The sequence below is a fragment of the Apostichopus japonicus genome, chromosome 16, assembly GCF_037975245.1.
Source record: "Apostichopus japonicus isolate 1M-3 chromosome 16, ASM3797524v1, whole genome shotgun sequence".
Classification (NCBI taxonomy): Eukaryota; Metazoa; Echinodermata; class Holothuroidea; order Aspidochirotida; family Stichopodidae; genus Apostichopus; species Apostichopus japonicus.
This window is the reverse complement of record NC_092576.1, coordinates 8,750,711-8,775,432: the sequence shown is the minus strand read 5'-3', so window position 1 is coordinate 8,775,432 and position 24,722 is coordinate 8,750,711. Positions and strand designations below refer to the sequence as shown.

The 24,722-nt window shown below is 38.0% G+C and overlaps 1 protein-coding gene across 9 annotated transcripts in view; it reads left to right on the top strand.

Annotated features, from left to right (window-relative positions):
• Positions 1 to 24,722, top strand: part of LOC139982345 (MAM and LDL-receptor class A domain-containing protein 1-like) — a 191,689-nt gene that overhangs the window by 75,822 nt on the left and 91,145 nt on the right. For all 9 annotated transcript variants that reach the window (XM_071995073.1, XM_071995074.1, XM_071995072.1 and 6 more), the window contains 25 exons: positions 1,117 to 1,372; positions 2,554 to 2,782; positions 3,399 to 3,570; positions 4,093 to 4,195; positions 4,843 to 4,995; positions 6,496 to 6,674; positions 7,845 to 8,013; positions 8,574 to 8,717; positions 9,627 to 9,889; positions 10,360 to 10,591; positions 11,418 to 11,504; positions 12,045 to 12,217; positions 12,562 to 12,691; positions 12,958 to 13,110; positions 13,844 to 14,091; positions 14,687 to 14,777; positions 16,096 to 16,227; positions 16,655 to 16,911; positions 17,433 to 17,685; positions 18,264 to 18,490; positions 19,626 to 19,743; positions 20,652 to 20,765; positions 21,763 to 21,903; positions 22,244 to 22,500; positions 23,241 to 23,325. In XM_071995073.1, coding sequence (XP_071851174.1) covers positions 1,117 to 1,372; positions 2,554 to 2,782; positions 3,399 to 3,570; positions 4,093 to 4,195; positions 4,843 to 4,995; positions 6,496 to 6,674; positions 7,845 to 8,013; positions 8,574 to 8,717; positions 9,627 to 9,889; positions 10,360 to 10,591; positions 11,418 to 11,504; positions 12,045 to 12,217; positions 12,562 to 12,691; positions 12,958 to 13,110; positions 13,844 to 14,091; positions 14,687 to 14,777; positions 16,096 to 16,227; positions 16,655 to 16,911; positions 17,433 to 17,685; positions 18,264 to 18,490; positions 19,626 to 19,743; positions 20,652 to 20,765; positions 21,763 to 21,903; positions 22,244 to 22,500; positions 23,241 to 23,325 — 4,366 coding nt within the window. The remainder of the gene's footprint in view (positions 1 to 1,116; positions 1,373 to 2,553; positions 2,783 to 3,398; positions 3,571 to 4,092; positions 4,196 to 4,842; positions 4,996 to 6,495; positions 6,675 to 7,844; positions 8,014 to 8,573; positions 8,718 to 9,626; positions 9,890 to 10,359; positions 10,592 to 11,417; positions 11,505 to 12,044; positions 12,218 to 12,561; positions 12,692 to 12,957; positions 13,111 to 13,843; positions 14,092 to 14,686; positions 14,778 to 16,095; positions 16,228 to 16,654; positions 16,912 to 17,432; positions 17,686 to 18,263; positions 18,491 to 19,625; positions 19,744 to 20,651; positions 20,766 to 21,762; positions 21,904 to 22,243; positions 22,501 to 23,240; positions 23,326 to 24,722) is intronic.

Genomic DNA, 24,722 nt, shown 5'->3' with positions numbered 1-24,722 from the left:
ATGCAAAATTAAATCTTAGAACATCTACAGCATGAACAGGGATTATTTAGTTAAGGCCAATCTACTATGACACTGGCAGATGTTATTATTGATTTCTGGCCACCGCAGTCCTTAAACAACAGCTAGAGAGGTCCCTGACAGTTGCACCATACCGTTGGCACTTTGCAACTAATATTATTAATTTTCATTACACCCGCAGGGTATCATTTAGTATTCAAATTATTTTGTATAGCAGTTTTTGAAAGCTATGATTGTTCCTTTTCAAAATACTATAGTTCCTATGTACAAAAACTATAGTTCCTGTGTACAAAAATTGCTATATACAAATTTGCACTTGTATATCCAATTTGCATAGCATTTTGTGATGGGATACAGGGTAAATTATTCCTTGTATGCCCGATGACAAGATTACAAGATCCAGTCACGTATATCCTGTTATGTGAATGTATTATCATTGCTGGTGATGGGGCTTTGTCTCTGTTCACATGTTATGCTGTTAAAATATCCTTGCCTGCAATCCATGGGTCCATAAAATAATCCATCCAATTATGAAGGATTTATAGCGTCTGACCAGTTGACTTATGAGATATCCACCCTATGACTACTGGCTGAAAGTGTAATGTTTTTTTTATTGGAAGAAACTGTACATTGCAGTGTTTAGTTGTATCAGCAATCAACTTACTAATTGCATGATATGGTAAGATGTAGCTAACATTGCACACTAAGGTCCTATCATTTATAGTAATAATGATGATGATGATATGGTGATGGTAGTGGTGGTGATGATGGTGATGCTGATGATTGTGATGATCGTGGTGGTGATGGTGATGGTGATGATGATGGTGATGATGATGGTGATGATGGTGGTGGTGGTGGTGGTGGTGATTGTGATGATCGTGGTGGTGATGATGATGGTGATGGTGGTGGTGATGGTGGTTGTGGTGGTTGTGATGGTGGTGATGATGATGGCGATGGTGGTGATTGTGGTGGTGATAGTGGTGGCGAGGAGGTGACATATCCACTGATTACGGTGCTCAAGGCACATCACAACTCATTAAGTCCACTAATTTGCCGAGGACATTCAGTAAATACCAAATTGTATATTTCTGGTTATAGGTCATTATTGAGGCTACAGTGGGAGACGGTATCCATGGTGACATTGCCATCGATGACACCTCCTTCACACCCCAGTGCGTACGATCCAGCGAGGACCTTCCTGTAGTTACGACACAACCTCCCGTTGATGGCAGCACCACGGCCAGACCGTGTGTGTCTAATGACTTTGTATGTGATGACGGCACTTGCATCCATCTGGACGCTAGATGTGATGGTCAGGCAGATTGTCCAGATGGTTCCGACGAAGTCAACTGTGGTATGGTCATCAATCTTGAAACATCCAACCGTTCCTTTAAGCCTGTTAGAAATATTGACAAATTGACAATATATGGGGAAATTATATATTAAGATTGTCAAAAAATGAGTTTCTCAAAGAATTATGTCAGATGTATTAAATCAAAATTGAGGGTTCTTTTTAATTTGTAATTACAAAGTGAGGAAGGACAAAGTTAGAAGAAAGTAAATATAAGGTTGTTTAACTTGACATCAGAGAATAAGTTTTTCCAGTTTATCGCATCTCATATTAAAATGCTATGCCAATTGGTCAAGTAGTTAATATACAAGTGCAGGCTACTTGACCATTTTTCAGAGCAATTGCGATGCGATAAACTGGAAAACTTAATATTCAATTTGCAATGATGTGTAGCAGTTTACCTACAAAGAAACCACAGTATTCTATAATAGACAAGCTTTTGAGCTTGCAAGACTGCTACAGAAACTCTAAAGGCTAAATTTTTCCCTGGATATAGCACAGAGCTAGTACATACACACATGCAACATTAATTTTCAAAAGTTAATGTGATGTAGTTTTCATGGGTAAGTGTATATATAATTGTCATATACTTTTCACAAGAGTAGTAAAAAAGTAGAATATAGATGATTGGGACAGAATTGTATTCATTTTGATAGGTCTAGCTTAGAACTGTTAGTGCTTTAAATTCAGTTTCAGTTCAGTTTCGGGTTTACAGTCTTGTTCAGGGCCAAGGCCTTCTCACATGACTTTACAACTTAACCCTGGTCATTGGTAACTTGTCACACCTACACACCAAAGTGTGCACAATTCAATCAATCTCTCCTGGGGCACCACAGTGCACCACAACCATGTGTCCCCCGGGGGACTTCCCATAGGGTGCAGCCACAAACCGGCGCAAACAACTATATTTACTAGTTACCTCGCAAGTCCCCATTTATACACCCGGGTGAAGAGAGGCAATGGAGATAAAACGCCTTGCCCAAGGACACAACGTAATGATCTGGCCAGGGCTCGAACCTGTAATCCTTAGATCACACGTCCACTGCCTTAACCACTTGACCACAACGCCCTCCACAATTCCATTTTTTAGGACACTCTAAGCAAACGACAAATATACTTGAACTGATTGGGTAGTCACATGTTTTTCAATTCATCTTCCACGATCTCGGTTATTCATTTATTAGGAGATTGTGACTTTGAGAATGACCAGTGCGGCTGGCAGATATTAAACACGGGCCTCTACACGTGGAAAAGACAACTAGCTAGAACAGCGCCCTCTGCAATAGCTCCCTCAGTGGACCATTCTACTCAGACTGTAGACGGTTACTACATGTACGTGGACAGCTCTCAGGGTACATTTGGGTTATCTGCTGTATTCCAAAGCCCAGCTACACTAGGAAATACTGGAGTCAGGTAAGCAAGCACGTTTGGTATTAATGAATTCCGGAATACTACCGGTGCTGTGGCCGAGTGAATAAAGGCGGTGGCATTTGAGGCAATGAGGCTTAGCAATCGGGAGGTTGCCGGGTTTGATACCCGGCCGGGTCATAGTAAGGTGGGTTTATTATCCAAGAGCAATATATGGTTTTCCCATCTGAAATGACTTTTTATTTGAAAAGATTCCAAATTTGAGTTAAAATGTTGGATTGGAAGCCACCTGACGTGTAAGTTGTAATCAATAAGCCCTTGCGGGTTTCTTCCACATCGTGGTTGTGTAAGCGTTGTAAAATTAACTGCTGCTTATTATTATTATTATTATTATGATTATTAATTTTAACTCACTTGTAAGGACAGAATAAAACAGGTTTATATTCTGACCTAGACCAGCTATTTAGATTGTGTGGTATTCGGGTACATGTGAATATGACACACTAGCTCAGTCAAAATGAGCCCTCCAGCCAAAATAATTAACTCTAAATATTTTGAGTAGCTCAAACAAACTCCATGAATTATAATTCAAAAATTTTCTACAATCAATCCAATCAATCAGTTAATCAATCAATCAGTTTGTTTCTCTTGTTATCTACAGGTGTTCATTGACATTCTGGTATCATCTCTACGGTGGAGATGCAGGTACATTGATAGCATTCCTGTATGAGAACTTTGTTCCAGTAGATAGTTTCTCAGTTACGGGTGATCAAGGAAACCAATGGAACAAGGGAACCCTTGCGATTGGACCAAGGACGGCTGCAGAATATTTGGTAAGGGTGGCAGCTTTTAATGATCTGTGGATGGTGCGTAGACGGTGCATCTTTTTAGGGATTAATAGATGGTAGATGTTAGAGGGGTGCATAGACATCTGTGAGGTGGTTTATCTATGAGGTGCAACATGCAAACTAGTGGCTATGGGTTATGGTGTAGAAGATGTGCAGTTTTGAGAGGGTGAAGGCATGGTGTAGTTGTTAGAAAATGAATAAATTATTGTCAAAAGTGAAGAGATATATGATCTAGCAATCCAGTGGTTATAAGGAGATGGTGCAGATATGGTGTTACCTTTCAGAGGGTGTGATCGAAAGTAAACTTTAACATATGAATTAATTGACAGGTGCAAATATGATATCGCATAAATATGCTCTAACTCTATCAGAGGGTGATTTGGTGTTGCATATTGTAGATGGTGTAGATATGGTGTACCTATCAGAGGTTGAGTACATGGTACAGGTGCAATATGAGAGAGAGCTATGAGGTGTCATCTTGGTGTTATCTCTTTCCTGTTTTAACAGGTTCGTTTTGAAGCTACACCTGGCAGCGGCTTTGGTGATCCTAACGGCCACGCAGACATTGCAGTGGATGATATTACATTCCAGGAATGTGGCAGTTCCAACGGTAAAGCCCTCAGCTGTAAACAATGTCTAGTGTTTTCAGTACACAATTTTAAAACCAAGAATCCTTAAATTTGCTATACACTGGAAGTTTTACTAACCTACAATACACACATCCAGTGAATTTATTTTATCTTGAAATATATATGGAAATCTTTGATTATTTGTCAAAGGAGTACTTTCAAAATTCTTTTTTTAGCGTGTTGCTGTTTAGGACATATAAAGTTTGGTCGCCCATAGCTTTCGTAATGGTTCTCTGTAACGGCCCGATAATTGCAAGGTATTGGTTCTGTAAGTCTGTCACAGGCAATCTTGTCCAGTAAAAGACCTTTGAAATAATACTCATTTATGAAACTATATTTTCCATTGATTTTTAACAAAGTTGCACCTTTTTGATCATTGAATATGTATAGTACCACCCCTCAATCATACTAAATAATCTGTGTACATTAAAACCATTTGGTGGTGAGTTATGAATGAGTTATTAAATGTTCAATCAATTGCATCACTTTTCCTTGCCTTTTTTATTTATTTATTATTTATTTATTTATTTATTTTTTTAACATTTAATTATTTTTTTTAACCTTTTTTTTTTTTAATATTTAATATTTTTCTTTTTAAAAAGGCTTATTCCCTTCTTTTCATTCTAAGATATCAACTGTGACTTCGGTCCGGCCGATGCATCAACATTATGCGGTTGGATACAGGATACGGAAGACGATTTTGACTGGTCATTTAGAACTGGAAGCACGCCCTCGTATTTCACAGGTCCAAAGTTTGACCACACAACACCAGAGGGAGATGGTCAGTTATGTCTTGAATTTGCATACAAATGTAAAATAACTCTGTACTATTCTGGAAATGCTCTCATGCATGCATTAATATAACCCAAATGTACTCCACTATAGTTTGTTATCATCAGAGAGAGATAGTGAAAGGGAGAGAGGAATAAAAAAGTGTTCACAAACTGTTTATATACTGCAAACAGCCTGTGCAGTATGTGAAATATATAAATTATGGAGGGCCTGCTGTCTCAGTCCTTACAGAACCTAATTCAAAGGTCAAACTATGTATTTCCTCAAAATCATTGTATATTAAGCAATCTAATTCAAATCAAAACAGAAAAGTTATTTGGAAAGCTTTTGATTCTTCTGCTAGATCTGAATTAAAAAAAAAAATGTGTCAGCCCCATGAATACCAGAGTGACTCTTTGATGCACTAACTGAGCAATCTAGCCTGCAGTTAGTGGACCTCTTGCAAAGCAGCAAGCCCATTGTGGAGGCATAGTTGCTTTGTATAATTTGTAAACAGGAGCAGAAAAATTCAAAATTAGCCAATTGATATTTTTATCATCAAATTTAAAAAAACAATTTGCAGTATTTGGAAGAAAAATAATTTTGTTTAACACTTGCATTAATTTTACCATGATTTGGTATTATTAACATGTTATATCTTGCATACTTGTAACAAGGCATGGTCAGAAGGCAAGGTCCAGTGAATATCTTGCCATATTTCTAGCAAACTTTGTATGAAAATTATGATTCACTTTGACAATTAAACAATAATTGTGATAACATTTACTTCTGAATGCTGTTCAGTTAGCATTAAAACCATTGCCACAGAATTCATGTAAAACTGAAACGAAAAATAAATACATAAAAATTAACAGCGCATTTGACATGCTGGTCCTCTGTATAATTTCACATACTATGACAAAATGTATATTTCTAGCCCAAAAAGAAACGAAGAAAAAAAAACTTTAACTTTTATATTATTTTGGCTATACTTACTTACTGCCCATTATGCCTCTTGGCACATAGGGCAGCAACAAAAGTCTTCCACTCCTTCCGATCCTTGGCTAATTTTTGGATGGTACCCCATGTGTGGTTCAGGTCTTTAAACTCCCCTTCCACAGTTCTTCGCCAAGTGTTTTTAGGACGTCCCCTCTTTCTTTTGCCTTCTGGTGTCCAGTGGAGGGCTGTTCGTGTGATGTCATCTATGCTCTTTCTCAATACATGTCCGATCCATCTCCACCTTCTTCTCATGATGATGTTCTCCATGCTGTCTTGATGTCATTGGGCATATAGTGCTTCGTTTGAAATGGTGTTTGGCCATACTTTGGACATATTTTGGCTATACGCAGGCATTATCGTCTGGGAGTTTTCTGCCTTGCATTTCGTTCTTTCTATTTACTTTTTCCGTATTCTGTATATGTATTGAATTTGATTGAATTCAACCTTTTATTCCCATATTTTACCATGAATATTAAGAATGGAATGTTCATGTCTGTTTTCCTAATGATAGGGTACTACTTATACACTGAAGTTTCTACAGCCACAAAGGGAGATGTTGCAAGGCTCTCTTCCGGTGAAATCAGATCGACGGGGAATAACGACTACTGCTTTAGCTTCTGGTATCACATGTACGGACCTACCATTGGATCGCTGAATGTGTACATCAAGACCAAAGACACAGAGACACAGGTTTTTTGGCTGGAATATTATATATTGATCAAAATATTGATTGGCGTTTCATTTTCATTATTGAATATTGATCAGTTGATTTCATGGGTACGTTGCCAATGTCATGACTGGATGGGTGACAAATTCTCTCCCAATGAATTGTTACCTTGTACTTTCTGAATGGGTTTCTATGTAGTAATTAAATACTGATATAATATGACATGCATATAATTATCAGATATTATACTAATATAAAAAATATAAAAAAATCATTTAAATTAAATACTGATATTAGAGCGGAAAGACAGGAAAGGAATGCAGGGGAAACCTAAAAAAAAAAAAAATTTGGAGGACTGGTGTTTCTTCTCTGACCATTGATTTATGTTATTTATGTTATTTTGAAGAATATTTAGAAAGGTAGGCAGGACAACAAACAAATATATAAATAAACATACAAATAAAAAACAAATAGAAAAACAATCAAGTCAAGAAAAAAATAAGCAGAAACAAACATAGAAAAAATAAACAAACAAACAGGCAGACAGACAGATAGGCAGAAATATAATAAACAAATAAACAGACAGACAAATAAATAAACAGACAGACAAATAAACGGACAAATGAACAAATAAATAAACATACAAACAAACAAATGAAAAAAGATAAACAAAAAGCAAATAGATAAACAACCAAGTCAAGAAACAAATAAGCAGAAAAACACACTTAGTAACAAATAAACAAACAGGCAGACAGACAGACAGACAAAAAAGACAGCAGAAGCTAATAGACAAACAGACAGACAAAAAAGACAGCAGAAGCTAATAGACAAACAGACAGACAAATAAACAAAGGAACAGACTGACAGCAGAAGCTAATATTCAAATCACAGACAAACAAATAAACAAAGGAAAACATAAACAGACAAACCAAAATTAAACAGACATGCAAACAAACAAAGCAGACAACCAAACAAATAAACAGACAAACAAACAAACAGGAAACAATCAAAGTTGGAGGGGCTTCTCCTTTGGTCATTGATTATGTTTTGAAGAAAAGTCAGCTGCTACGTTGGTAATATTGCCAAAAGCTATCAGTCAAAGTCTACACGTGATGTGTCCCGATGTCTATTTCTCTGTTTGTGACATTAATCCCCTCAGCTTGTCTGATTCCCATTGATTCTACTTCATTCAGATCTTTCACAAACGAGGAGTTCAAGAATTTGCCTGGCTGAGCAGTTTCCTACCAATCTCTGTGACATCTTCGTTTGAAGTCATCATTGAGGGGATAGGAGGACCAGGATTTGAGGGCGACATTGCCATTGATGATATTATATACGAATCTGTAGCCTGCCCTTCTACACGTAAGTGAAACTGAACTCTTTGCTGCCCTCACTTTTGCAGTTGTACCGTACAACAGTCATTCAGCCTGCCACACACCGCTTGACCAATCATGATCCCTGCTTAACTCAACAGTCCTGACCTAACTTTAGATAATCGTCAAGAAGCACATGGTCAGCAACCGCTCTCATCTGTTATTGACCAGTGCTTTTGGATCACATGTTAAATTATTTCTCTCTGATCGGTTAGATTTGTTGAGAGTGGGCAGTTCAGACTACCCACGAGCACACAGCACCACTTCACTGACTGTTTGTTAGGAAAATGCTACATTCTGAGTTTTCCTGAATGAAGTGGACATGTGTTATGTCTGACTAATTCTTGTCCAATGGGAGCTGCATAAGCAGCCATATCCACCATTTTGCACGTTGCCACGGCCACAGAATGTAGCCCTGATTCACGTTACAACAATTATCCCATACATCACTTCAGACAGATGAAAGCCGCAAAGTCAAGAACGAAAAATGTAGAAACCAAAATGGAAGATTCTTCAATAAATGACTTTTGCTTTTACTATTCGTTCTAGCTGAGTGTGAATTTGAAGCTGATTTCTGTGGTTGGACCAATGTAGACGATGACGCTGTCTCATTTGACTGGGAGAGAGGCACCAATGGTGACCCCATCCTTGGTACAGGACCAAGCACTGACCACACAACCGAATCACCAACAGGTAAACCAGTCTAAACATTATACGATGATTGAACATGGTGATGATAATAGCCATGATGATGAATTAACAGTGAACTTACACTTAATGTAACTTTGATATGATTAATGGGTGGCTGCAAAGCACATAGCAGACAGATAACATGATTTATACATATTCTGATGTTATGTTAGGTGAACAGCCAGTGAAGGTGAAGACCCAGGGGTTGGTTGGGGGGAGAGCAAGAATGGGAATATTTATCAATAACCAGTTACATTTGTTGATGTATGTTAATGCCGTTCGTCATGGAAACAAATGTATGTTCAAGCACCAACTTTGAAATTCTCTGGGAAAATTGTTCAGTGCAGTATTCAAAATGTTGCTTTAGGGAAAATCATCTTGACATTCTGCTGTCTTCTTGGTAATGTACAAAAAGGATGGTATATTGTTGAGCTGTTATGTTAATAACTATCACTTTAAAGATAGAAGACATATTTCCTGTTTTGTTTTTACTTTTGGGATTTGCTCGGTGCCCTAATCTGCAGTTAAGGCTGGAAGCTGGTTTTGAAGTCCTTAGACATCAGATCACAGTATAGACATGTACACAAAAAACTACTGACCAAGTTTGAAGTTCCTCTGTGTTATTGCAGTTTACAGACACACAATGCTGGTACATCACCTTGTCTCAAGGAAATTGACCTTGGACATGTGTGACCTCTTTTGACCTTGTACTTTTGGAACCGCATTTGACTTTGGACTTGGAACCTCATTTGGCTTTGGACTTTTGGGACCTCATTTGACCTTGGAATTTGGGACCTTGTTTGATATTGGACTTTTGGGACCTTATTTGAACTTGGACATTGTGACCTCATTTGACCTTGGACTTTTGCGACCTCCTTTGACCTTTTGAACCCTTTTGACTTCTACTTTTAGGTTATTTTGTGTTTGCTAATGCGGCTTTCAAAGCGGAAGGATCTGAAGCGAGGCTTGCGTCTCCGCCTTACTCAGTCAGAGGTGTACACTGCCTCTCCTTCTTCTACTTCATGTACGGGGACGACATCGGGACGCTCTACATCTACAAACAGGACTCCGGTGACCAATTTGTACCTCCAATATGGGTCAAATCTGGTGACCACGGAATTTATTGGCGGCAGGGAGAAGTGGAAATACATCCAACTCTTGACACTGATTTCAAGGTATCATAAATTCAATCGATTGATAATATTTAATAAGCTGATTAAAGCGTTGTGGTCAAGCGGTAAAGGCAGTGGCTTGTGATCTAAGGAATGCAGGTTCGAGTCCTGGCCAGATCATTTGGGCATGTCCTTAGGCAAGGCACTTTATCTCGACTACCATGCTTCACCCAGGTGTATAAATGGTGAATTGTGAGGTAAACTGTCAGCTGGGCCCTGTTTCGCTGCTGCCATGTGGAGGGATTGTCTCTATGTTTGACAGATTATCGTTAACCACAGAATATTATCATGCGCCTTGAGCACCTTTTGTGTGAATATTTCTGCCCTTTATAAATCCTCAATATTATTAATATTACATATTTAAAACAGCTGCTGCTTTCATTCAGTTTTAAGAAATATTCTCTCTAATTTTGGTTTTCATATCTTTTACGTTAAAATTAAAATTTGATTGGTATTTTTTTCTTTCAATTCAGATTTACTTTGAGGTTCTTGCGGGTTCTTCCCTCGAAGGTTCTATCGCAATCGATGACGTCGTCCTCACACAGGGTCTCTGCCCTCTGGAGGACTTCTGTGATTTTGAGAGAGGACTTTGCACCTGGCAGAACGACTTCACTCATGATGATTTTGATTGGCTGAGAGATGGTGCTGGGACAGGCACAGGTGGAACCGGACCACAGGAAGACCACACTCTAAACTCAAAACGAGGTGACCATTTTATTTGGATATAATAAAAAAATTAATATGAATATCATATCGTGAAAAAGTTTAGGATTGTCTGTGAAACTATTCACACACAAGTAGAAATATACAGATATTTGAACCCCATAGGTGATGCCAAATATAGTGTTGTTGTTGTATATTTTTAAATACTAAAGGAGTTTGACCCCTGATTGACCTGGGGAGAGGTCCTGAGGTGGGGGAGAGTAGCTGTTTCATGAAAGAATAGACAACATTTTTTTTTCTTTTGAGGATCAGTTGTCTATGTTGAGCCAGTGATTGGCTGATAAGTGAAGTATTGTAACAATGGCACTGCAAAGAAAGCCATGAATGTACCTGAAGCCAGGAGATAGTGTGGTGTTGAGTAGAATAAGTCCATCTCTCTATAGGGTATGACTAATGTGAAGTGATGTGAATATGGGCCGATGTAAACGGGTTTGTTTCTGGTGTCGACGTTGAAGCAGGTTCACGTCAACAAGAGACAATTTCTACGTATCGGGTTACAGAATATGTCTTGCAGAGAATCAGCATATCGGCCGCCGTAAAAGTCGTCTCGTCCGTCAATTTTGTACAATAATATCCTTAATGAATAGAACATAAGGATAGTTTACTTTTGCAGTATCAACATGTAAGTCTATATCAGCTGCATTCATCTCATCAACATATCTCGGTTGTAAAAACGAACAAATAATCAGCAGGAAAGCGAAGATAAAACATAGTGGGACATGTTATAGCTTGCTTTTGTTTTAATTTATGATGAAGTGATAGATATGTGTATGAATGGTCTGTTTATTTAACGTTTCATCTCGGTTAGGTTACTATATTTATGTCGAGTCGTCCAGCCCGCAGCAGAAAGGTGACAAGGCATGGTTTGTGAGCGATAGAATACCACCTACAGGAGGTGAGCTTCATAAATTTAATAACCTTTTGAGTTTCTCATCGCCCTCACCCCCCCCCCCTCTCAGTGTATACAGATGCTATGTGCCTTTTAGGCTGTGTACCCAGGTTACTCACCCCCTCATGCCCTCACCTGCAGAATCACAATAAGGAGCATGAACAACATATATCAAACAAACTATCAAACATTAATAAATATATTGTATATTCCAATGGCAGAAAGTTTGCACGAAACATTGGTCAATTTGTTATTAAACTTAGATTGTCCTTTCCTATCTTTCCATAATCTCTGTTTTTAATGAAGTAAAATTGGTAGGCTCTTATAATCTTATTGTTTTAACAAAGAAGATCTCGGAAGTTAAATTAAACTCTCCGGTTTTGTTTTGCTGTTTTGTTTGGGTATTCTTTTTTATTATTAAGGGTTTATTGTCATTCTATAAATTTTATCTATTGTTAACTTGAATCCATTGTAAACTAATCTTAATTTCTCATTCCGTTGCTTTTTTTCTTGGGGGGATAAATTTGATTTTCAAATTTCATTTAGGACGTTGCCTGGATATTTGGTACCACATGTTTGGTAACGCCGTTGGAACTTTAAACGTCTACACACAAGAAGCAAATTCCGTCAGCCCTGAACTGCTGTGGAGTATTTCTGGAAGTCAAGGAAACGTTTGGCGCAATGCCAAGTTGAACCTCCAATCAGGAACAGAGTTTCATGTGAGTGAAAATGACAAAACAAATCATAATTTAAAAATCTTGAGCATGAAATAATTTATCATATTTGTGATAAAAGCAAAAAGAAAATGAAATGGATATAAACTTGTTATTCAGGCTTTCAAGGAAATGGCTTCCAAGCATGAAATATTGTGGTTTTGTTAGATTTTGAAGATGTATTGCTAAATCATACAATTGTGTAGTAACCCTTGTCAGATTTTGTTCTCAACATAACCTGAAATCCCTATTTTTCACACAGTTACTCTTTATTTAAAGTTTGTAGACTCAGAAAACATGAACTGCTGAACGAATGTATTATATATTTTTCTTGTTCTGGATAATTACAGATCATCTTTGAAGGTGTAGCTGGATTCAACTCTAGTTCAGATATAGCACTGGACGATCTCTATATTGAACACATCCCATGCCCTGTCACTCAAGCACCCCCAACCACCCCTACGGTACCACCCACATATCGTAAGTAATTACCACTAACTTCTTAAGATTGCTTACCTTTTGTTTTTGTAATTGTAGTCATTTATTAGCACCCATAGACCCCCCTCTCCCCATACATGGATGTTGGTTTCACCAACCCCAGGGCTACACTTCCCTCTTTTCTTTTTGTCGTCTTTTTAAACCCTAGATCTCCCTCTGTGTGTTGCAATATAGTCATATTTTTCCACACTAATAAGATTACAATATTGTATCTCCATCTTACCTCAATTCGTCTATTCCAACAACAGCCCCGGATTCTCACGACTGCAATTTTGATGCCAACAACATTTGCCTCTGGACGCAGGACAAAAGTGACCGGCTGGATTGGACGGTCAAGAAGGGTACGACCAGCAGTTTAGGAACTGGACCCACCAATGATCATACCACTGGCACAGCAAACGGTGAGTTTATTAAGCAGTCATATCTACTTCTTATGCAAGTTCCACGAAAGTTGACAAGTTACAGTCTCTGAAATCACTGATAATTCCTTTGACGTACACTTCTGGGCAAACTACCAGCACATTCCCTCATTCACACTTATATAGTGTGACACATTTCTTAACTAGTGCATTTTAGCAACGAAATGTGTGCTGCCCTCTTTGCGGTTTGGCAACTTTACACGTGTCTGATCGTCGACCAATCGGAAAGCTTCTTTGATTTATGACCAGTCACGTCCTCTCAAATGAGTTTAAGCTTTGAGCGTCATTAAAGTATTCTACGGAAGTCTCAAAAATATACTGGACTTTATACCTGCGATTACAACTAGCACATGTATAGATTGAGAAATACAACACTTTTGGAGATCATATAAACAGAACTTTAAGGCTATTATAACAGCGCCCTCCTTGGAAATATTGAAGATCACCTTTAAGTGTTGTATATTATTCTTTGCCTGTGCTTGATGGAAATAAGTTAATCTACTGTTTGAATTTATGCCCAGCAGTTATGAGATTTATCAATTTGAGCTAAACCTAAAAGTAGATAATCACATCACAGAGCTAGTGGCGCATGGTCGATAAAATTATAACATTTTGTCATTCGTTAATTTTGTTTTAATTTGCTTTGCTTTGATACAATATGTCTTTTATGAATGATCTTTTTGACAGTTTTAGTATTTGAATTTCCCATCTCTAGGATACTATGTTTACTTGGAGACTTCGTCTGGGTCAAACAATTTCAATGCCCGTCTGGTTAGCTCGACTTTAATCAGCGATGTAGATTACTGTATGGAATTCTACTACCACATGTACGGCCAGAACATAAACCAACTCAACGTCTACCTCCTGGATCAATCAGAGACTATGATATGGACCAAACAGGGCAACCAGGGGGACAAATGGTCTCAGGCTGTAATCCAGTTTACTCATACCGGCACTTATCAGGTGAACATTGATTGATTTTGGGTGAGGGGGAGGGGGGCAGGGGGGGAGACTGCTACTCAACTACTGGCCAACTACTACATGTATACTTTCTTGACTTAGTAGGAAAGTTATTTTATGCTTTGTGTTGCTATTGTACAAGTTACAGCCCCATACCGATGTATGTTTGCGTGTATGCGTGCGTGTATGTACGCGTGTATGTACTTTAGATCCTCCTGCAAGCAGGAACTCGCGAAGAAGCCATCATTGGCTTATCAAAGCCGCAGGCTGACCGAAGTCAGTCTCTTACATTCATATTTAACGTCCATGGTTATGAATTGCCAATTGTCAACGACAAACATGGACGACATACATTAATCTTGGAGTGACTCGAACCGGGGACCTTATGATTGAAAGGCACCGGCGTTAACCACTGAGCTTACACTCCATACTCCGATGTGGAAGTGTTATTTCATCATGGATGGTCAACCGTTTTTTGATGGGTGGTCATTCATTGTTCTCACTGCTCTGTCTTGTAGGTAACCAATGATGAATCAAGATCCCAGCATGGCACTAGATCAATCCATTTATTTTATTTTTATTTTTATTTTTATCCTAGGTGATTGTGGAAGCGCTTAAAGGGAGTAGCTTTCAGGGAGATATAGCCGTGGATGATATCAGGTTTTATGTCGGCACTTGTCCTCCAACAAGTAAGAGACCACTTTTAGATTTCTAGAAATGGCTGAAAATGATAATTCATGAAACCTGATATAAAAATGAAAACTGCTCACCGAACAACCTATATTATATCTTATCGCGATCCTTAAATATTATTAAATTATTTTGTTGTCCTGTAGATTAGTCTGTTGCCTCCTGAACTTATCATATTAACATATGGCCCTTAGCAACATAAAATCTAGTAACCCTAGGCAACCTTTATTTTGATAATGTGTTCATTATCCAGCTCATCCATCCCGTGGAATTATCGATTCCCGGGATCTATCAACCCTACTAGCCCTTGTCCAGTCATTCAGTTCTTTACCCCAGGGTAGCCTCTATCCCATAGAAATATCAAGAATTGGACTCAGTAGTACGTACACACCTTGACTCACAGTTCCATATTATACAACTTTTGACAAGGGTAGGTCTGTATCATACAACATGAATGTATGATCAGTCCCATCTTTCTTAGATTATATATTTATTTACCAAGCTCTGTCACATGACATATAGATCTTCTATCTGCATACCTCTTATTCAGTTATACAATTTTTGATATACCATAAAGACGTGAAAGTATGGTCAGGTCCATCTATTGGACTAAATCTTTGTCAAGTTTTAATCTATTTATTTATTTACCAAGGTAGTTCTGTCACATGAAATATCAATTTTCTATCTGCATACCTCTTGATGGGTTATACCATTTTTGACGAGGGTAGGTCTATACCATAACCGTGAATGTATAATCAGGCCCATCCCTTGGACTAAATCTTTCTCAGTTATTTATTTATTATTTTTATTATTAATTATATATTTACTATTTACCAAGGTCAGTCTGTCACATGAAATATGAAATTTAATCTGAATATCTCTTGTTCAGTTATACAATTTTTGATGGGGATAGGCCTAGGCCAAAAAATGTCAATTAGTCCCATCAAACAGATCAAATATCTCTCAGTTTCTTACATATGCTAGAAAGTTTGGTTCGTCCCATGGATATATCAGCCACTGGACCAGCTATAGTACCTAATTTTGAGAATTTTGTGGGAGAGGCCGGTGGGGGGGAGGGGTGAAGCCTACCCCATTATAACAACCACTATCAGACCCATCTACCTGCATACCTCTTATTCAATTATTCATTTCGTGATCGAGCTGTAACATGTAACATCAATTATTCAAGTCATTTATGTGCCCTCACTGACTACTCAGTTCTCCCCTGAGCTAGCTGAATATTTCACAGATATTTCTCCATTTTCCAAGATTTACCTCTTTTTATTTTCTTTTTTACCATAATCATCCTCCTAACAGGCAGCTGCGATTTTGAGTTTGATTCTTGCGGCTACCTACCCCACCCTCTAAATGACTTTGACTGGAACAATCTCCAAGCAGAAGACGCGACCACGGCTCTTCAAACCGACCATACGTATGGAACGTCAGCTGGTAAATATTATCTGCAAAGTGATGATATATGAAGATATGTAAAGGTTTAAGTTAGTATATCTGCAAAGGCTTTAGGAGTTCAATAGACGGCCATTTTTAATTGAAACCCCACTCACGGAATGATCATGGAGAAACACCTTGGCTTATATTTTGCTTTGCAGTAGTGTTCAGAAAATCACAAGACTGGGGAGTTGTTGCATCCATTCCTACCCCCACCCCCAACTTCCCCCCCCCAAGAACTGCCAAATGTTTCCTAGTTGTTCCACTACCTGAAGAACAGAGTTAAATCTTGTAAGGGGTTTGCAGGGATTCCAACATCCAATGCTCTTGTTGCAGTTTTGTATTTGTTTAAGGTCTCTTTTGTTTTTTACTTATTTATTTATTATTTTTTTATTTATTTTTCTCTCTCTTTTCTCCCTGTCATCAGGTCACTACATGTATGCCAGTCTCAGTAACAGGTTGACCGATTCCAGGGGTGCCATCATGAGTGGTTTCTATCCGCCGACCGATGGCACCTGTGTCCGTTTCTTTGTGGCTCCAGTCGGCGATTTGGATGCGGGCAGCCTGAGAATCAAACAGAGGTCTCCTTCGGGCATCGAAACTGAGCTGGCGATGTTCCCAGCCGGACGGCTGCACCATTGGCACATCGGGGAGGTCACCTTGTATTCAAACATCCCAGACGAGGTAAAAATGGATTCTGTGAAAAGTATAATTGTTCGATTTAGTGCAGCAATGTTCCATGAAATCACCATCCAATAAGTGAGCAAACTTTGGAGAGCGGATGATGGAGTTAAGCTTTCTCAAGCAATTCTAATCGCAAGTGTCTTGTTTTAAGTGATTACCTCAGGTTTAACTGGATACCTGAGAACTTGTCAAGTCGAGTTACAATCAAGATTGTTAGGTTTGCCTAGCTTGTCAGATTTGCTTCATGCACCATTTTGTTCTCAGAAAATAAGTACCAGCCATTTTAAACCTGTGTTATAAACCAATCCCACAAAAGGGCAAAATTCTGGTTGATCTCTTGGCTCAAGTATACAATTTTTAATGAAGACATGTTTGTCAAGGGTATTGTTAAATTTTTTATTTAAGTAATTGTTTGGTTTTTTTTATGGGGGGGGGGGTTAGTTTAGAGAAATGAAACTGGCAAGGATAATATATTTTGCCATGTCTGACCTTTGAATATGCAACGATTGAATTATCCACAGGGCATCGCAATCATCTTTGAAGCTAACCGTGGCAACGGCACACTGTCTGGCGGTTTCGCCATCGATGATATAGATGTAGTACAGGGAATCTGTTATGCACCCGGGGCTTGCTCGTTTGAGGACTTGAATCTTTGCACTTGGCAAAATGTTGAGGAGGAGGAGGCTGACGACTTTGACTGGATCGTCAAGTCGGGCCGAACACCGACCCCCGGAACAGGACCGTCAGAAGATCACACTTTGGGCTCGTCATCGGGTGAGAGAGAATAGCCGAGTGACAATCAATGTTATTTTTCTCGCTTTGTTTTTAATGGTTTTCTTTTTAATCTGATGTTTTTTTTGTGACAGGTTTTTCTGTTTTTGCTTTTGTTTTCTTCATGGGGATGTTTGCTACATTCTGTATAAAGTAAATCAATCGAACACATCTTGAATGTTTATGATTTCTAAGAATTTAATGGATCAGATTTGGTTTAGCACCAATACTGGTGATGCTTAGTACCAGTATATTTATTGCTTTCAATAGTTTAACCTTAAGTTTTGATTGAGTATACACAGTAAGGAATGGATAAATTATCTACTCTAAGGCCCCCTCCCCGCACCTTCCCGCCTCCCCTCCTCCAAAACCTTCTCCAGCTCCCAGGTGCCTCTCGACTACAAAACAGGGAAATTACTCTAAAACCAACTGCTTCCTTGAGAACCAAAATGTATCCTGCTGAAATAAATAAAAAGAAAACTTGTGTAAAGTATCCTTTGATGGCGCTATGTCACTTCTCAACACATGTGTATTCCAAAGCAGAGTGTCCCATAATCGTCAAGCGTTTTCTTTTGACACAGGGAGTTATGCTTTCATCGAGTCATCGTCACCCCAGGGAAAAGGATTCAAGGCCCAGATCTTGTCCACACTGCTGTCTGGAGACAGGACCAGATGTCTGGAGTTCTATCTCCACATGTATGGCGATCAGATGGGTACGTTGAATGTGTACAAGAGAACGGAGGACCTGAAGATGGAGAATGTCTTCACGTTAAGCGAAAACAAAGGGGACGTTTGGAGAAAAGCACAGGTCAGTCTCATCACTTAAATATATCACTGGATCCTACCCAGTGTGATATCTGGAACATATAGATGTACATGACCGTGAAGCCTGCCTATAGAAAAACAGTCCTCCTCAAATTCACTCTAGCAATAATAATCTGTTACTTGGTAGCAAAGACTACCCCAAGTACTGCCATTGACCAGCCACCATATGATTGTAAATACAATTGCTCTTTTGAATGGCCAGCCCTACTTTCCTGTGTGAAGACAAATTTGGCTTGACAACTGAAATAGAACACTGTGTGTTTTATAATGAATTTGTGCAGAGGAGTGTTTAGCATGGCTAGCATTACCAACTCCATTAGATATTCAATCTCCCCTGTTTTTGGCCAAATACATGGGAATCGGCTGGTATTTGCTATAGGCAGGGAAGATCGTAATGTTTTTCCATATGTGTATATCCCGGGTTATGTATGGGAACGTTTGGGACAGGGGTAACACTCTCCAAGAAAATAACTAACTTTTCCGAGTAACACATTTCATGTTTCCTCTGGCCTTCAGGTAACCATTTTGATGCATGTATAACATTCCATATGCAGAAGTAATTTCTATGCAGTTTCTAAACAAGGAACATTGCAATAAGTAGCCTAGTAGATAAATGTTTTGTTCATGTCTGTCTCGTGTTATGTACAGGGATGCTTGGTTAGGAGTCACTTTTTCCGGCACAAGGAACTTTCACTCATGCATGTGTCAAATTCACACTTGTGCTGGCAGCTATAATCGGTACCATGCATGCATTACAACATTCCATTTGCATGAGTCATTTCTATGCAGTCACTAAGCCAGGAATTGAAGGTCTTTTAAGAACGTTATGCATTCATTAGGTTATTATTATTTTTTACTTTCTTGTACATAGAGCTTAAATATTTGCTCTCTTTTGGAAGACAACATCCTGTAAAGCTACCTAAATGACACTCAAAATATTTACACTAAATTGTTTCCTTTGTTTATAGTTGATTTATATCTAGTATCTGTTCTAGAAATTTTCCAGTTTTTCTTTCCTGTTGTTGAATGTTCTTACCCATTACTGTAACAAAAGATAAATATTAGGAAAGAGATACACACAGGGAAAGATTAAGATTTGATTGGTTATTACATCACAGGTGACACTGGACACATCGGAACGAGTCTATGATATATTGATAGAGGGCGTTGTTGGTACCGGTTTGAGATCTGACATAGCTCTTGACGATGTTCGGTTCTTTGACGGTGAATGCCCAGGTAAGTTGACTGCCAGCTTGTAAGCAATGAGTGATGTTGAATGTTGGAGTTCCCATTCATATATATATATTTATATATGTATTTTAATATATATAAACATTTTTAAAAATAAACATATATATATATATATATACATAAAAAATCATATATATATATATATATCATATCTTATTTCTCTGGTTTTCTCTAATAATATTTTCTTTTGGAGTAAACGTGGATTTTCGTTATATTATATATAGATATAGATTATATATATATATATATATATATATATATATATATATATATATATATATATATATATAATGTTTATTAATATATATATTTGTATATATATTTATTTATTTAATATTGTAATGAGTTGGAAATTCAAGAACAGTGAAAAAACTTCCAGCCTCCACCAGGATTCGAACCCGGGCCTCCCGCTTTATATGCGGATACCCTAACCACCAGGCTATGGACGCTGATTGTATGTCCAGAGGTTCGAAACCGGAAGGTCGTAATTTCACTGTAGGCGTTTGCCACCTGTATCGAACAATACTAGTTTGGTGACATATTTTGCCTTACTGTAGAGATCAAACATGATGCTAACCGACTCTAAATCATTTGTGAATCCTAAGGCTGGATGTACATATATATGTATAGATTATATATAATTAATAACTATAATGGGATCACCAATCAGTGACTTATAATTACACGCACCATGTTCTACCAACCGAGTCATACAACCCTCAATTTGAGGTGATCCCTGTATAACCATATCTTAGCTCAACTAACCTTGATGATGGTAGTTTAACCATTTCTCTGCTGGTAGTTTTGATATTTGATGTGAACATATAGTTCTTCGTATTTTACATTTATTTATTACTTTCCTATTATTTGTACGTGTTTCTTTGTTTTCTCAGAGGAAGGCAGCACATGTGACTTTTACTGTCAGGAAGGAGCAAGCTGTATCGACAGATCAAAAGTTTGTGATTTCATCTCCGATTGTCCTAACAGTCACGACGAGGATTCTTGCGGTAATTTTAACCATTATATTCTTGATCGAGGCATATTTCTTAAAAGTTACAGTCTTAAAATACTACAACTACCCCCCTCCCCTCTCCCATATGACTGCTCTTTGGGCTAAACCTTTCCTTTGAAAAGTGGGTTTAATAATAGCTTATATTAAGGCAGTAAAAATTATATCAGTTTTGACAAGTTAATCTCAAAATTATCAAGAAAAGTTGGAAATGTTGTAATTTTCTTCTTTTCATAATCCTTCAGTAAACATTTTATAGGGGATAGAAACATTTAGCATCAAAAATGTTCATCTAGGTACATGATTACAAAAGTAAATGTATAAGAAAAGTAAATGTAACAAAGAAAGTTTGGCTGGAAGTGTGTTCAGTTTGATTAACTATAACTAGTAATATTCAGAAGGTTTTGGATAAAAAAAATTGCTAGTATTTTGTGTCGAAACATCCAAAAAATGGGCAACCTAAATATATCACTGTTTTTGAAGACTTCCAGTAATTAATGATTACTGTCATAACAGAAACAAATATATATATCACATTATCAACCCTTACTCTCTACACAAATTTGGCACTAGAGACCACCATAGTTTTCAAGCAAAAACTATATTATGGTTTGTGAGATTTGAACCACTCACCACTCCCAGTGTAAACTTGATATTAATTTATCATGCTTCTGATAACAGTAAGATAATAACAACAGACTGTTACAGCTGTGTAATGTCTATTGCGACACCTCACCTTTCACCTGTCATTATATCCTTGTTGTTGCCTCGTTATTAAAATAGCCTTTTATAGTACATCATTAATATACTCTTGTTAAATAATATCATATCAACTATTAGTAATGTATTAAATACATTTGTAATTATAATATCCATGTCAGCAAAGCATTCATCCAATAAAAAAAAAATCTTGAAATCGTTGATACCTTTATGAAATGGAGATTTCCATCACGAGTTATCATAGTTTGTTTGAATGCCATCTCTTTATTAAACAGGGTACGCATGTACCTTCCAGGAAGATGCCTGTGGTTGGACCAATGGGGAGGAATCAGCATTCACCTGGGCCAGAGGTCGTCAACAGTCACCAGAGGACAATACTGGACCCTTTATAGATCATACTAGTCTCAGCCCATTAGGTAAGAGTTAACTTGTGTCGTCAAGGATGTTAGTAACAATGGTGAATGATAAACATCACCTTTAGCACCTGTGCATGTAGTTGTTTATGAGACAGCATCCCTTCCTGCATAGGGGTAAGGAGGGGGGGGTTGCTGATACCGAAGTCCTCCAATAAATTCTCAGCAATTATTTGTATGTGTGAGTGGTTCTCCTACAGACAGTAATTCCAACAGTCCTGGATGCTGATAACTTTGACATTTCGCTACTCTGTGGCCGGCCGTGACCTTCACATTTGGTACAGAAGTTCATTTCCTGTGAGTTGTCGATGTGTAATATAGTGACATATCTCCCTTTTTGCAGGGTATTACATCTATCTGACCTCCGACGTAGGTACCCAGGGGTGGGGTAGCCTGACCAGTCCCACTCTGCATAACTCTGCGGCCGGCTGTGACCTTCACTTTTGGGTCCACATCTCGGGGACTGATGTTGGCTACTTGGATGTCCTCTTGGACACAGACTACTCCTCCAGGAGGTTGCTTCGAGTGGAGAGGAGTTTTACATCAGCTGAGTGGGATCAAAACATTGTTCCTATCGGTAGAGTGACAGGTGCATTGAAGGTGAGTGCGATAGATTATGATACAAGAATTAGATGGATGACTGACTGACCTTGAAGCAACTGTACTAAGTAGGTCCATATTTAGACTACTTCATAACACTTAAGAAAAGTTGGGGTTTAAATAACTTGATTGATTTATTACTTGTAAAATTGTTGCCAACCTGCAACTGCATAATAATTAAAAATTTTGAATAATTATTTTAATTTGAATTAACAAATGATTGATTAATTACTTAAACAAATATACTAATATATATAAAAAATTCCATTAAAAATTACAAAAGATATAAAAACTTACAAATAGGAAATAGTGATTATTATTTTTTTTTTTCAAACCAGTCAGCCCAGGATGATCTGAATAAGAACCAGCACAAAGTGCACTAGTTTTATGCCTTTTATTGTGTGTGTGAAATATAGGAGTTATTTATCTCACAATATCGTATCATAGAAAAGGAATTCTAACGAGTCTTTCTACGTCAGCAAAGTTTTGCAAAACAATCAAAGACGGGTAAACCAAAAACTGGGGGCGCCAGCACCTGTATGTGTTGGCTTCATTGTTGTGTACGATGTTTGTATTCAACCCATTACACTGCCTTATTGAGTCGCATGCAGCAAGATCGAGATCAGACCTCATGTCACACAAAAAACGATATGTGGCGACCCACAAAGTTTCTCAATTATCTATCATCAATTATCAATTATACTTTGACGGTCGTAGTTTACTTGTTTTGATCATCACAGATTGAATTCAGAGCGGCAAGATCTTTTGCCGTAGAGGGCGCTATAGCTATTGATGATATCCTGTTCTCCGGTTGTAATCTGCCTTGTGAGTATATCTGTATCACTTAATTACCTTTTATTTTATTTCGTTTCATTTGATTATGAATCGTTTCGTTTTGGTTCGTTTTGCTTTTATTTTATTTTACTTTTATTTACACTGTCTTTTGAAGATGTGAAATGTAGAGATAGATTTGGATTAATATCAACAGAATTTTGCATGATTTGATAGAGGTTTATTCACCTTGATGAAAGTGCTGGTATATGTGAGTTGACTCTGATTGTAATTGCAGCATGGATATTGCTCAGCTTTTTCTGTTGTCTTGCTGAGTTTCTATATTTACAGCATAGAGGATCACATATTAAGTACACTGCTGGATATTCTGTAAATTGAGCCAAGTTTATTATTTCCTCTTGCTGCCCGGAGGGCAAACTATTTTACGACACCAAGCAGCCAAATGTGCACATGGGAGAAACCGAATACCCTTATAACTTACGGCTTAAAGGCATTGAAGACTCGCCCCAAACTGCGTGCGGCCATCTGAAAAAGTTAACTTTCTATTGCTTGCAAGTGACGTTTTGTTCGTGTCGCTACAAAATGCAAACAGTAATGAAACGTGATACCTTGTTATCTTTAGCTTAACCTGAGATGTCCATCGCTGTATCGTTTGTACACTGTGCTGTGGGTATTGACCGCAGCTGTATGTACTGACTGTACACTAGTGTCTCATTACCAAAGGTAGCAAGCTGTGCGTGTATTTTCTGGGATCGATGGTGGGGTTTAATACTTCTGTTACACCTCATTCGAAACTAGGTCAAATTACCGGCATTAGACGTTTCTTTTTGCGCGAGTCTTCACACCCTTTAACGTCAGGGGAATATACAATTGTATAATTGCTATTGATTTGGTATTTCACAATTTGGAAGAACATTTCAGATTCAAAAAACGGTGGATTTTTGCCTAGATGAAAAGCCTTCCTTACCTAAGTCGGCCAGGGCTGGAACTCATGACCTCCAAGATGCTAGGTGTCATTGCTTGTACTGCGACTGCCTTTATCCACTCAATCATAGCCTAGCTGTATAGAAGTACCACATTGAGTTAAAGGAGTCTATTGTTTTTGGTGGAGATCAAAGTTCATTTGGGGTCATCAAAGGTCAAATTGTGAAAACCTTGTAAACGTGACATCCTAATATTGGAAGCTTGGGCACATCTCATACTATGGTATGAAGGTGTTAATCATTGAGTAAAAAAGAAGCCTGTTGATTTTGGTGGAAGTCAAAGGTCATATGGGGACAACAGGTCAAATCGTGAAAGCCTTGTAAACATGTACACCCTCACTATACATTACGTCAGATTCATGAAAAAAACTGCTCATGTTACATCATCGAAACCACAATGCATTTTTGCATTCTGGTTTTCTCCATCCTGTCTTCATAGTCAGTCCA